The sequence below is a fragment of the Gorilla gorilla genome, chromosome 16 (genome assembly GCF_029281585.2).
Source record: "Gorilla gorilla gorilla isolate KB3781 chromosome 16, NHGRI_mGorGor1-v2.1_pri, whole genome shotgun sequence".
In the NCBI taxonomy this organism is placed as follows: domain Eukaryota; kingdom Metazoa; phylum Chordata; class Mammalia; order Primates; family Hominidae; genus Gorilla; species Gorilla gorilla.
The window spans coordinates 72857913-72872716 of record NC_073240.2 but is presented as its reverse complement, the minus strand read 5'-3'; the positions used below and the strand labels follow the sequence as shown (position 1 = coordinate 72872716).

Here is a 14804-nt window from a genome sequence, read left to right as displayed (position 1 = left end):
ATCTGCTTATTTAACTTAGATGTCAAGTAATAACTGGACAGAGATTTATTTAAATGCTTGGAAACAATAAGTAAGTCTCTCACTCTTTGCCACAGGGCTCTCTATGTATATTGTTCCATGCCTTCAACACTCAGCTAGGTATTTCACAAATCTACCTTAGCCTTTATTTTCTGCTTGTGCAGGGTTTCAAAGTTAACCAGAGGTGAGAGTTTATATTTCATCTGTTTTTTTTCTGAGAGCACACACAACCCTGGGCATGTCCACAGCGTTATGCATGCATATGACCTTCTAGATTCCCAGGAAATTTATTGGAGGTTTTCAAAGCCAGCTTTTCCTTTTAAGTTTCTTGGTTAGCCTATTGTTTGCCCCAGCTTTGATTCACTGCTTTAGGAAGTAGGCTGTTCAGCTATTGCCTCAGTTTCTATGGATGCCTCTGGGGAAAAGATCTTTGCATGATATGAAGTCCGAATTGAATCTTGTAGAGTCAGCCTTGAATATGGCTGTTCACAGAGAACCACCAGACAGTTCAAATAATGATACTTCTTAGGGAATGAGGCTTTGAACAAGCTCAAACCCTGTTCTGACCTTTCTGGTAGCTGTCAGGCTTCTGATCTCCAAGTTTGCAGGCTGTTGGTTTTCAAGGGGATGGAATAGGGCAAGTTTAAAACACTACAAAGCCATTTTTATTGAGATTTAGCTCTTTTTATTGAGTAAACACTCTCTGGGTTGTTGCAAGCTTTCGATTAGTTTCCACAGTTCTGAAAAGGTTAATTATGACAGATTTGCCAGATTTCCCATTGGTTTTATGGAGAAGAGAATTTTCAGAGGTCCTAACTTTGTTAACTTTGCTGCCTTCATCCCTCTCTTTTGTATTCCACATCCAAAACATCATTCAGTTTTTAGGAGTACTTAAATGCTGAATTTATCACATTTATATTAAAAAATGAAGCAAAGCTGATACATTTTACCAATTACTGTTTGCTTCCCCCCTCCCCCTGTTAAATGATAACCATAAGTCACACATTATGAAACTGTACTTCTTTGTTTCCCACAGGAACTATCATGTATTCTATTACCTCCTGGCAGGAGCAAGTGAAGATGAGAGATCAGCATTCCATCTTAAGCAACCAGAGGAATATCATTATCTCAATCAGGTGAGAGTTCATAAAAAGCATTTTGAAGTATAGGGCAGTATTAAATTTAATGCTTGAAAAATGTCTTTTTTCTAGTATTTTCTCAAACCTAGGAATGGATTAGCTAGCATTTTCATATATGTACTCTACAAATTTAGGTGATGCAGTTCTCAAATTTGAGGATGATTACCATCCTCATATAAATGTTAAAAGCTCAGATAATATATGTGCTTTTCGTTTTCTGTGAGATTCTTTGGGAAAATAATAATAAGCTGTTTATTGATATTTCTACTCTATTAGAAAAATGCTTTACTTTTACTAAAGTGATTTACCTTTTACAACCCCCAGGATATTAAATGTTACTAATGATTAATTCTTGTCCTTTGCAAGGGATTACTTGAAACCTAATTTGCATGTTTTGAAGTCTCATACACATACGTCTTTGCATGATACTATGACACTGACTTAGAGTATGACTATTTTTATAATTTAATGAACAATCTTTTTAAATATTCAGTATGAAGGTCATGAAAGGCAAATGACTTAGAGAATTTGAATCTTTCCTCAAAACTCAAAATTCATCCCTAAACTTCCACATTGAGGAGTAATTCTTACTTTTCATTACATTGACTTTACTAATTTTATTATTTCTCATAATAACAGAAATTTTACAACCAGCACTAATGGAATTAGTAAAACAAACAATAGATCATTTAAATAATAGATTGTCTCCACTTATTTTTCCATTGTTGGAGGCAAGATGTAATGTCTACGGAAATAAATCCCTTTATGACCATTAAAAAAATCCTTACGAAGCTTTTGTAAACAAATTGACACTTTGATGATGGTTCAGATAGCAGTATATATTTAGGGTTATGAAAGTTACATCTTTGGCTGAGTGCAGTGGCTCACACCTGTAATCCCAGTACTTTGGTAAGCTGAGGCAGTTGAATCACCTGAGGTCAGGAGTTCGAGACCAGCCTGGCCAACATCGTGAAACCTTGTCTCTGCTAAAAACACAAAAAAATTAGCTAGGTGTGGTGAGGCACGCCTGTAATCTCAGCTGCTTGGGAGGCCGAGGCATGAGAATCGCTTCAACCCGGGAGACAGAGGTTGCAGTGAGCCAAGATTGTGCCACCGCACTCCAGCCTGGGCGACAGAGCGAGACTCCGTCTCAAAAAAAAGAAAAAAAGAAAGTTATACCTTTGGCTTCCTCCAAGTTAATACAGTGTGTTGTATTAACTGTTATTTCTTAATTTTGAAACTACCTATATTAATATAAACTAATGACTTTGTATTAATATATTGAGAATTCCAAGTTATTTAAAGTATCCATTTCTGATATAATATTATTAATTTTTACACATAGAATTAAGTAGCTTTTCAAAAATATTTGCTAATTCAGCTTCTGAGTTTTTTCCTCCCCAGTTTAAACTATTTGCATTATATTTGGGTGATTAAAGATTTTCTTTTTTATAAAGTAATATTCTCTCATAAATGAGCTGATAGTTGTTAGTATTAGAGAAGTCTGGAATTTTGCTGTTCTTTCAGATCTTTTTGTAATTAATGACCATAATATATTCCTGTCATAATGTCAATATTCATAGGATATGGGACTCAGTTTATATAAATAACAGTCACTGGAGCCCATGGTATATATGCGTTCGGTAGTATAGTATACAGTCTCCCAGCATGTGAATATTTACTTCATTATTTCTTGTTTTATGCTGCTATGCAAAATAACTTTTCAATGGAGAGCAGCAGTACTACTTGCACACCACATCTAAGAGATCATTAGAGAAGTATAATAACCATTACTTCTACCTAACTAATCTGCCTTACTTTCAGATAACAAAGAAACCCCTCAGACAGAGCTGGGATGATTATTGCTATGACTCTGAGCCGGTCAGTACAAGTACCTAAATATTCTGTGTTTCTGTCAAAGGGTCCTCACATTGCGCATTTGCATCCATCTGAAGATTTAGAATGCAAATCAGCTGAAATACAAAGAATCCTAGGAAGGAAGATAAATCAATGTTTCATTTCTTTTGAATGATTGATTTATATCTGTATAGTTTGTTGATTTAAAACCAGTTAATTTACTTTTTTTGGGCTATTTTCTGGTCATTAAGACTTAGTCCACATTCAATATTTATTTCGACAAACATTAAATTGATTATATTCCTGATTCTTCAGCATTGCTGTGGATTTGTATGAACTATAGTTTTTTTCCCCTTTTATTTTTTAAAATTATTTTTTAGTAGTTTCATTACCTACATACTACAAGTAGTAATTATTATTTATTTCAAAAAATTGCATTCTTTATGTTTTATATATCAACAGTCTTTACACATAATGAATGCATGTATATTTTTCTTTGATTTTTTTCCCAGTAGCCAGAGTCTGTAGCCTTAATAAAATTATCCAAAAATAAGTATTGAAATTCCTATAAATAAGGTTTTTTTTTAATATTTATTTTTTGTGACAGAGTCTCGCTCTTTTACTGGAGTACAGTGACATGATCTTGGCTCCCTGCAACCTCCATCTCCTGGGTTCTAGCGATTCTCATGCCTCAGCCTCCCAAGTAGCTGGGATTACAGGCGTGCGCCACCATGCCCGGCTGATATTTCTATTTTTAGGACAGATGGGGTTTTGCCATATTGGCCAGGCTGGTCTTGACAAACTCATGGCCTCAAGTGATCTGCCCACCTTGGCCTCCCAAAGTGCTGGGATTACAGATATGAGCCACTATGCCCAGCCTATTTTATATTGTAAATTGAGTGATTTAAGGGGATGTATGATGTAATATAAAGTGAATAGGTACATTTTGCTTTAATTTTTTAAAAATTATATTACTATATTTTAGTAAGTATATTTTTAAATTACAGACAGAGTCTCACTATGTTGTCCAGGCTGGTCTTGAATCTCTGACCTCAAGTGATTCTCTTGCCTTGGCCTGTCAAAGTGCTGGGATTATAGGCATGAGCCACCATGCCCCGCTAAATTTAGCTTTATTTGTTATATTTTATGACAAGTTTGTAACCATAAAGAACACAAAAATTTTTTTCTTAAGTTTTCAATTAAGTTACTTGTAAAAAGGCTGAAAACACATACTAATCTTCCTATGTCTATTAATTAATGAATTAATTTATTAAATATTCTTTCTGAAAACATTTCTTAGTCCTTGCTTTAAAGAACCACAACTTTGATTCTCACAGCATGTTTATAAACTTTACTAATTGCATAACTAGCTTATTTCACAGGTGAGAATGATCAGTATACATGAATAATAATTTTTTTTAGAGAAATTTTAATTGTATTACTATTACATAACCAAGTAATTTTGGAGTTTAGATTTAACATTTTGGGGAAAAAAACACTTGACATATAAATTTATAGATTCTGATACATTTTAACACAAAATTTAAGTTGTTTTGCCATTCTTAAGAAGCTCCCCCTTTTCCTTTTTCACGTACTACACCAAGTGACCATGCCTCCTTGGAAAGCAGGTAGGGGACTGCAAACACATACTGCAAATAGAAGACTTGATCATCTGTTCTGAGCTTGCAGTGAAGTTGTGAACTGATCTGCTACTTTTCGGAGATAGTCTGAGTAATACTTAAGAATTTGGGGGCCGAGAGTAGTGGCTCACGCCTGTAATTCAACACTTCTGGAAGCTGAGGGGGGAGAATTGCTTGAGACTGGGAGTTTGAGACTAGCTTGAGCAACAAGGCAATACCCTATCTCTACAAAAATTTAAGCCAGGTATAGTGATACACGCCTGTAGTTCCAGCTACTCAGGAGGCTGAGGCAGGCAGATTGCTTGAGCCCAGGAGGTTGAGGCTACAGCGAGACAAGATCACACCATTACACTCCAGCGTGGGTGACACAGCAAGACTGTATTTCAAAAAAAAAAAAAAAAGATTTGGGCTCTGAAGCAGAATGACCTAACATAAATATTGGCTGGCTTATTTTCCAGTTTCATTTATTTTAGGGGTTAATAATGGTCTTTAAGTTTTGTGAGTCTTAAAGTTGTGCATGTAAAGAACTTGATAGAGTACATAATCCTTAGTAAGTGCATAGTGAATGTTGTTGCCACCATTGAAGTCATCATTACCCATCTTTCCCTTTAGAAGAGCTTTGTAGCCATAATCTCCTCTTCCCTTAATCATACTTTCATCACCATTATCCGTTTATTGTGTCTTAAAATCTATTATAGTTTGAAGTTTAATTTCTGATTGTTTTTCTTACGTTAATTAATAAAAGCAAGCAGACTGAGGATCTTTTATTCTTTCCTGTTAGCTCTTCCTCATAATATATTTGGGGACAAGCTAAACTTTGTTTCCCTGTGAGTTATTAGAACTTATGTGACTAACATCATAGGTAGAGAGGATTGTTTGAGGACTCTAATGTTGTACTACCTTACTTATGTATTTCGTGGAATTGTATAAATGGTCCCAAGGAGACCTATAGTTAGAAAATTGCTTTTTACAAGGTACCTGTTGTTGCCCTTGTGTGGTGATTTAGTTCCATTTAAGGGTTATCCTATTAAATAAGCACAAACAGCAGTGTTGCATGGGAGAGAGCAGAGGATTTGGAACTACATAGATTTTGGATTGGCCAGCCCTGTTATTTATAAGATTTTTTTTTTTTAAGCTTTGGAAAGTTATTTAACCTGTGAATCTATTTTCTCTTCCGTAAATGTATATATAAGTATCTCCTTGTGTTCTGAGGTTTTAGTAACTCATGGTGACTGACATGTAGAAGAATATTTAATAAGTGTTAATTTCCCCTCTTCAAGTGGTAATAATCTATTAAATGTCTTTTTATTTTTATTATTAACATCTCAGCCTTTGTTTCCTCAGTTATAAAATATGGAGAATGAATTAAATACTGGTAATATGTTGGCTGATGTCTGCCATTGTACCTTAAAGCTGATCTGAGGCTGGGCGCGGTGGCTCACACCTGTAATCCCAGCACTTTGGGAGGCTGAGGTGGGCGGATCACGAGGTCAGGAGATTGAGACCATCCTGGCTAACACGGTGAAACCCCGTCTCTACTAAAAAATACAAAAAATTAGCCGGATGTGGTGGCGGGCGCCTGTAGTCCCAGCTACTCAGGAGGCTGAGGCAGGAGAATGGCCTGAACCCGGGAGGCGGAGTTTGCAGCGAGGCGAGATCACGCCACTGCACTCCATCCTGGGCGACAGAGCAAGACTCCGTCTCAAAAAACAAACAAACAAACAAACAAAAAAAACCTGATCTGAGTAACTTCAATGTAAAGGGTCGGTCAGCCTCACCAAATTCTTTTATTTATCTGAGCCTTGAATTTTAGGGTCCAACTATTAGGTAGGGTTTTAATGGTCATTGCCATAAGTGATAGTCTCAGGACACTGTTGGTTCCACCATGCTGCAAAGGGATTTGACCTGTATTATTCTGTGGAGACAAAGCTCCAACTTTGGTCACTACTACCTTTACAGGAATCCAAACATCTATAAATCTGTGGAAGCTCGTTTCCTATGAGGTAGACCTCCTATAGTGCTTTCAGAGATCATGATGCAACTTGGGCAAGATACCCTGAAACCATAATGTTTTCATCTACTCTGTTTTAAGTATTTTTGCAGTATAAAGATTCCTACTGCCAAAACCCATCTGTCAGTTTGTAAGTTTGTGGTCACACCCTTAAACATGTCTCTCTGGCTTTATTCCTTACCCTCTGCCGGTCTAGTATAAGGTCTCTGCATACTCCACAACTTTCTCTGCATATATTTTTCTGTTTAAAAAGCACTTCACATCTGGCCAGGTGCGGTGGGTCACGCTTGTAATCCCAGCACTTTGGGAAGTGGGTGGATCACTTGAGGTCAGGAGTTCGAGACCAGCCTGGCCAACATAGTGAAACCCTGTCTCTACCAAAAAAAAAAAATAAAAAAAATTTAGCAGGGCGTGGTGATACGTGCCTGTAGTCCCAGCTACTCAGGAGGCTGAGGTGAGAGAATCACTTGATCCCAGGAGGCAGAGGTTGCAGTAAGCCAAGATCGCACCACTGCACTCCAGCGTGGGTGGACAGAGTGAAACCCTGTCTCAAAAAAATTAAAAAAAAGCACTTAACATCCTCTTTTCTTCTCTTTTCTTTTCTTTCTTTGTTTCCTTCCTTCTTTTCTTTCTTTCTCTTTCTTTCTTTCTTTTTCTTTCCTTTCTTTCTCTCTCTCTCTCTTCTCTTCTTTTCTTTTCTTTTACTTTTCTTTCTTTTCTTTCTTTCATGGTGTCTCGCTCTGTCACCCAGGCTGGAGCACAGTGGCACCATATCGGCTCACTGCAACTCCCACCTTCTGGGTTCAAGCGATTCTTCTGCCTCAGCCTCCTGAGTAGCTGGGATTACAGGTGCCCGGCACCACGCCTGGCTAATTTTTGTATTTTTAATAGAGATAGGTTTTCACCATGTTGGCAAGGCTGGTCTTGAACTCCTGACCTTAGGTGATCTGCATGCCTCAGCCTCCCAAAGTGCTGGGATTATAGGCACGAGCCACCGTAGCTGGCCACTTGTCTCTATTTCTTAAAATGATACTTAAGAAATCATACATTTTTATAACTACCAGTGTAGAGTGCAGGACATAAACTGGAACAATTGACTTTGAAGGTTAGTAAAGATGCTGGAGATCACTTAAGAAAAAAGGAGATAAATAACATAGGCTTGGTTGGAATCCCAGCTACACTGTTAACAAGCTTCACCACCATAGGAGCAATTGGCTTAAATTCTGAGCCAATGCTGCTTGCTTCTTGTGTGAAAGGCAATCATAACTACCACCAGAGGTTTTATAAGGATCAAATATAATATGGAACTCAACAGTGTCTCATGCTTGTAATCCCAGCACTTTGCAAGGCTGAGCTAGGCAGATCACTTGAGCCCAAGAGTTTAAGACCAGCCTGGGCAACATGGCAAAACACTGTCCCTCCAAAAAAAATATAAAAATCAGATGGATGCTGTGGTGTAGGCCTGTAGTCCCAGCTATTCCTCAAGAGGGTGAGGTGGACCACTTGAGCCCAGGAGGCGGAGGTTGCAGTGAGCTGGGATTGTGCCACTGCACTCCAACCTTGGCAACAGAGCGAGACTTCATCTCGAAAAAAGAAAAAGAGACAAGATAGTATGATTTCTTAAGTACAATTTTAAGAAATAGAGACAAGACAGAAGAAAATATCTAATTTGACTCTTCTCTTTCTCTCCCTCACACCCACACTAATTGCCTACTACATGCTAGGTTTATCCTAGGCATTTGTAAATGAGAAAGTGTGTCACCTCATAGAAAGAGCAAGGTCTGATAGCATGAAAGAGCATTTGGGTATGTTTGTGGGGGGAATGTAGTGGCATGTTATCAAGTACAAACAGGAACTTATATGGAGCCGACAGAAGGATTGCCTATGTTCTTTCAGTGGAAGGGGTTGTAACAGTTGTTGGTTAGTTCCCTGCCTTATCCTTGGAACGAACCTTACCATTTCCTTGAACTCTGGCTGACCAGTATTTGGATCCTGGGGCCTGAAGGCTTTTTCCAGAACCCTGGAAGGCCTTGGCATTTGTAGGGCCCTCTAGAAGTGACTTGGGAATTAACAGCTGCCTGCTCCCTCTCCAGAAGTCTTCAAACAGTGACTGATGAGAGATGAGGTGGTATATAAATACAGTAGCTCCCTCACCTCTGTAGGTTTTATATTGTTTCCCAGAGATAACCTTGGGATTAAACTCCATTTAACTACTTTCATAGTAGTTACCACAGACTGTTTAGTCTGTCTTCTCTTTTACTTTCTCACTTTCTCTGTGACTTGTATTTGACTCTTGGTCTGTCTCAAGATCTGCCTCCCAGGGAGCCCAAATTAAGATAAAGTCATTTCTGTTCTGGGAGATTTAATTTATCCTTAGTTTTTCTTCTACAGTTATCATCAGAGAAACAGAGAAGGGAATTAATACACATTTTTTTAAACTATGATTTTGATATTCACTGAGACCACTTTGGGTTTCTAAGAACATTTGATTAAGGATAAGAGCAAATACAAACATATTTCAGTGCGTCTTTCAGTGTACTTTCCCACTATTTTATATACATTAATTGTTCCATTCACTTTCGGGGAAGATTAGAACACTGTTAGTTAGAAGAATCATTATTGACACATGTGGAAATATAGATTCCCCCTGCCTTGCCACTTGTAATAGGAAAATATTTGTTAAATCACAAAGTGAATGAACTGTTTGTGTTTTGAGACTAGGGGGAAGAGTAGCAAGAGAGCTTTTTACAAAACGTTACTTACTATAGGTAAAAGAAGAATGTGTTTAAAAATTTATCTTAGGGCTGGGTACGGTGGCTTACTCCTGTAATCCCAGCACTTTGGGAGGCTGAGGCGGGTGGATCACCTGAGGTCAGGAGTTTGAGACCAGCCTGGCCAATGTGGTAAAACCCCGTCTCTACTAAAAAATATAAGAAAATTAGCCTGGCATGGTGGCACGCACCTGTAATCCCAGCTGCTTGAGAAGCTGAGGCAGGGGAGTTGCTTGAACCCGGGAGGCAGAGGTTGCACTGAGCAGACATCGCGTCATTGCACAGCAGCTGGGCAACAAGTGCGACACTCCATCTCAAAGAAACAATTATTTTAATGAGTAGGACATTGGCATGTCAGTAGAATGTCTTAAAATTGCTTATCGAAAGCAATTTTATAGTAATAAAATTAAATGCATGGGTTCTCAGAAAGAACTTTACTTGTGGTGAATTTAAATTTTTAAACTATGCATGTGTAGCTTTCCATGTAGAGAATAAAAATATTGGTAACAGCATTTCAAAACTTTATTTTAAACTTTAGATATTCATTAACTAATGCTTACGGTGCCTAAAACAGATTTTCTTGTACATGGTAAATACTTGATAAATACTTTTTATAAAACAAATGAGCACTTTCTTTATTTCTGAAAAAGGAATGTTTCATTCAATTCAATATTTATATATTATTCAATAATTCAATGACTATGTATTTACCTAAATAATGACTTGTTTTTGGCACTGAGTTCGCACTGGGGATCTGCAGTTAATAAGACAATTAACAGTTCATATACTTCACCAAGTACTTGAGAGAATATTCCCTAGGAAGATAGGCATTAAAAATGTAAATGCAAATGTGAGGAGGTTTTTGAAAGTGCAAGGGACTGTGAGAACTTACAGTAAAGAGATTTATGACTCACTTATTGTTTTGAAGATTTAGAGTATGTCTACCACTGTTTGACTATTTTAGGAACTGAAATGCAAGGATTACGCTTAAAGAGCAGTAGTTATTAATCTGGTATTCCACAACAATTTTTTTTTTTTCTTGAGATGGTGTCATGCTGTGTTGCCCAGGCTGGTCTCAAACTCCTGAGCTCAAGCAATCCTCCTACCTCAGCCTTCCAAGTAGCTGGGATTACAGGCATGTGTGACTATTCACAACTAGTTTTACTGACTCATCTGATGTGTTTTCTGAGGGTTTTTATACTTTCACATATACTTCTTTCTTTCCTTGTTTGATTACCATGTTGTCTGTTATTTCATTAGGAAATAATTACATATATAAACTATATAAATAATTATATGTGTGTATATCTAATGTAGATGTAACAGGCTGGGCACAGTGGCTCACGCCTGTAATTCTAGCACTTTAGGAGGCCTAGGTGGGTGGACTGCTTGAGTCCGGGAGTTCAGGACTAGCCTGGGCAATGTGGTGAAACCTTGTCTCTATTAAAAATACAAAAAACTAACCGGTCATGGTAGGACTAGCTGGGTAGTTCCAGTTGCTTGGGAGGCTGAGGTGGGAGAATCACCTGAGCCCGGGAGGTCGAAGCTGCAGTGAGCCAAGATCATGCCACTGTACTCCAGCCTGAACAACAGGAATGAGACACTGTCTTAAAGAAAAATAACATATCTAAATAGATCTATATAAATATAGATTAGATAGATGTAACAAACTATATTACGTAAATCTGGGGTTCACTCTTCAACTAAATTATTGCCTCTTCTAAAATTTATTTTTGTGTCACTAATATCTAGTTCAGTGCCTTACATAGGGTAGGCACTTGTTAAATATTTGTTGAATAAATAATATTTGCTGGTAGAATTGAGCGCCCTTTAATGCTTTGAATTTCTGAAACCCTTTAGAACCACTCAAAATCAAACTTAGTATCAGCACACTTACTAAGTACAGCTAGCTCTTTATCTTAAGTTAACTTTTGAAATCCTAATCTTGGTGATTGTGAAAGGGAGAACAAAAGTAACTTATTGGTATTTTAGTAAGTATGTGTTTAGTTTCCATACCTGTAGTAAGATAAGAGGTCTAATGAATTTGACTAGGTCTTACTATTCTACCAGCTCTAATTTGCATTTATACATACAGGTACCTATCCTAAATTACCATATTTCTGAATGGCCCACATTATTTTAAAATATATAATCTTGATTTTTAAACTTTCATTTTAAATAAGCAGGATTGCTTCACGGTGGAAGGAGAAGATTTGAGACATGACTTTGAGCGCCTACAACTTGCCATGGAAATGGTAGGATTTCTTCCCAAGACACGAAGACAGTGAGTTTACTTGTTGTATTTTTATATCTCTAATAGAGAACACATGATATGTCTTTGAAAGATTTCTGCCGTTGACCTTTTTAAATAGTTTTCTAAGTGGTATTCCTTATCTAGTACCTCATCCATCTCGAGCATTATTTCTAATTCCTTTTTTTATCGTAAATTATTTTGAGAATCTGATGAAAGCTGACACTGTTGTTGTTGTAAAATGTACATCCTTAACAATTTGCATATAAATGCAGGAATTTATGGTGCCCCTGAAGCCTATCCATGGACCTTACTTAAAACTTTTGCTTTGTAACACTATTTTTATAGCTCTTCATTTTTTATATATCAGTGATATCTAGTCTTATTAAATTATGCATACTTATCAGATGCATAGTATTTAATTTTCAGTGTATTTCCTCTGTATAGTTTATATCTGTACTATTCTATTAAGTTTTTAAATTGTAAATCTAAACAATTTAAAAATATAAAAATTTGAGATAAAGATGAGATAAATTATATTTGAAACAAATTATTTAAAATTAAAGACTCAACCTTGGCTCTCACCAGAAAGAAATAGTTACTTATAACTTTTTTGAAGAGGAGAGTCGTGTTGATGAATATGTCAGATCTGATTATATTGTTAATTTTTTTTTTCTTTTTTTTTTTTGGAGACAGCGTCTCACTCTGTCACCCAGACTGGAGTGCTCACTGCAGCCTCAACCTCCCCAGGCTCAGATGATCCTCCCACCTCAACTTCCCAAGAAGTTGGGACTGCAGGCTTGTACCATCACACTCAGCTAATTTTGTATTTTTTTTTGCCATGTTGCCTGTGCTGGTCTTGAATTCCTGGGCTCAAGTGATCTGCCTTTCTTGACCTCTGAAAGTGCCAGTATTACCAGCATGAGCCACTGCACCCGACCTCTGTTGTTAATTTTTAACCTCATGATTGATGACCCTATACTGAGAGTAGGAGAAAATCACCTCTGCTGTTTTCTTGTTTGCTTGCACTTACATCATTGGTATGACTCTTTAATTAGCAGGCTATTTACTAGAATCTTTTTATGAGAAGTCAATTAAAATCAAATAATACAGTATGTAAGTTGGCATACCAACTCAATTGGTGACATAAACTACAGTTCAATGAAAATTAGTGAATTTCTATTAAAAATCGTTTTTAAAAGAGGCTCATGAATTTGTTTTTGTCTTTTGACTTCCATTAGTTTTTATGTTTCAGTTGATAGTTTATTCTTTAATCCAGAATAACATTATTAATTATTTTTATAATAGACTTGTATTTCCTGTGAGTCACGTGAATGATTCAAAGATTGAAAAACTTTAAATTATTTGAAAAATTAGATTTATAAGTTAGATGGTGATTCAGTACCTCTCAAATGTTCCTAAGGTAATATCTCAGGTTCCTAAAGCAATATCTTTGTTTTAGTTGGAATACTTCCTAATTTTAGGAAAACATAGTGTTAAATTTTCATAAGCCAAATTTTGTAAGCCGTATTTATTCTAAGAAAATAACTGCACATGACACAAAGCTGTATATATATAAGGAGACTGAGGAAGAGTTTTTCAGTGGATTGTTTAGCTGTGTTAAATGCCTCTGAGATGTCAGATAAGTCAATAACATAATATACTGTTCTTAGCTACATGGAGGTACTTGGTAACCTAAGGTTCCTGAATTAACAGGAGTTGATGGGATATATAGCATAAGTGGAGGGATTAGTTGCTGATTGGAGGGCACATACTCTTCTGACTCAGGAGGGAAATTTATAACGGAGGGTCCGTATGAAGTTGTTTCACAGTAGAGGTTAATATACCCCACATGGCTTCATACTTACACACACACACACACCCATTTACCCCATTCACACACACACACACACACACACACACACACACACACCCACCCATTTACCCCAAACACCATAATATGGTATAGAAAAGCATTTTAACAACATAACTAATAATAAAAAATCAGCTAGGATACTTGATTTAAAAAATACAGATTCAAGGCCTTTCCTTTGGCAATTCTGATTCAGTGTATCTGAAACAGTATAGGAAAAAAGCATTCCTGGCAGGATAAATAGCAGTTAGAGAGGCATGGCCTTTTTAAAACACTGTAAACACTGTGACAAATTCAAGCAATAGCAGAAGTCCCTTTGAAATGACTATATAAGAAGTGGTATACTTAAGGCCATGAAAAGCATTTTGAACAGTACCTGACATACAAGTAAGCCCTCAGTAAATTTTAGTAATTATTCCCATATTGCTTATTTTCCAAAGACTACATATTTGTAGGTTAATTTGCTTAACTAGAATTTTAGAATGAAATGAGCTTTGGGAATGGACACAACTAAGCTATAATTTGTGTTTTATTTTCCCAGGATTTTCTCTCTTCTCTCAGCCATACTACATTTGGGTAATATCTGTTACAAAAAGAAGACATACCGGGATGACTCCATTGATATCTGTAATCCTGAAGTTCTGCCTATTGTCTCAGAATTATTAGAGGTGAGTGATTACATTTTCAGTTGTCATTTCAAATCTTTGTAACTTTTTATTTTTTATTTTGTGTATTTTGTAGGTGTAAACGGGTTAATGCTTTCTATTAATAATGCTTTTATTAGGCACTATTTTTAAATAGCATTTCCAAAAGATCTAATTTTTCCTGATACCTGCCTCAGTTTGCTATTGAGTGTGGCAGAATCTTTATAAAATTTGTGTTTTCTCCTCTGCCTCCACTTGCTCCAGACATCCATAGTCCCTAAATTTGCTGGATAGGATGAATATTTCCACACTGGACTGTAATATTCTGGGACTATGCTAATTTTTCTCTTCATATTTGAGATTTCTTCTCATACTAAGATTTTGGTTAGATTATTTTGTTTCAAGATGGGGGTATTTGGGTGGGTGGAGAAAAAAGGATACTACTTTTTTTTTTTTTCCTTATGGGTTGAGTAGGACATAAAGGTTCTCATCTCCTACCATGCTTCTTCTTACATCAAGGGCCTTTATTACCTGATTCTTTCTTCCTGGAGTGATGATTTATCATGTTTTCTTAGCTAACTTCTCTCTTGCCTACCCCTT

General features: G+C 36.6%; 1 protein-coding gene across 24 annotated transcripts in view; it reads left to right on the top strand.

Annotated features, from left to right (window-relative positions):
- MYO9A (myosin IXA) overlaps positions 1-14804 on the top strand; it is a 307532-nt gene that overhangs the window by 97157 nt on the left and 195571 nt on the right. For 14 of the 24 annotated variants that reach the window (XM_055363662.2, XM_055363661.2, XM_063698676.1 and 11 more), the window contains 4 exons: positions 1055-1154; positions 2982-3038; positions 11623-11720; positions 14102-14228. In XM_055363662.2, the coding sequence (XP_055219637.2) occupies positions 1055-1154; positions 2982-3038; positions 11623-11720; positions 14102-14228 (382 nt within the window). The remainder of the gene's footprint in view (positions 1-1054; positions 1155-2981; positions 3039-11622; positions 11721-14101; positions 14229-14804) is intronic. The other 10 variants (XM_055363670.2, XM_055363671.2, XM_055363681.2 and 7 more) reach the window with 1 other exon arrangement.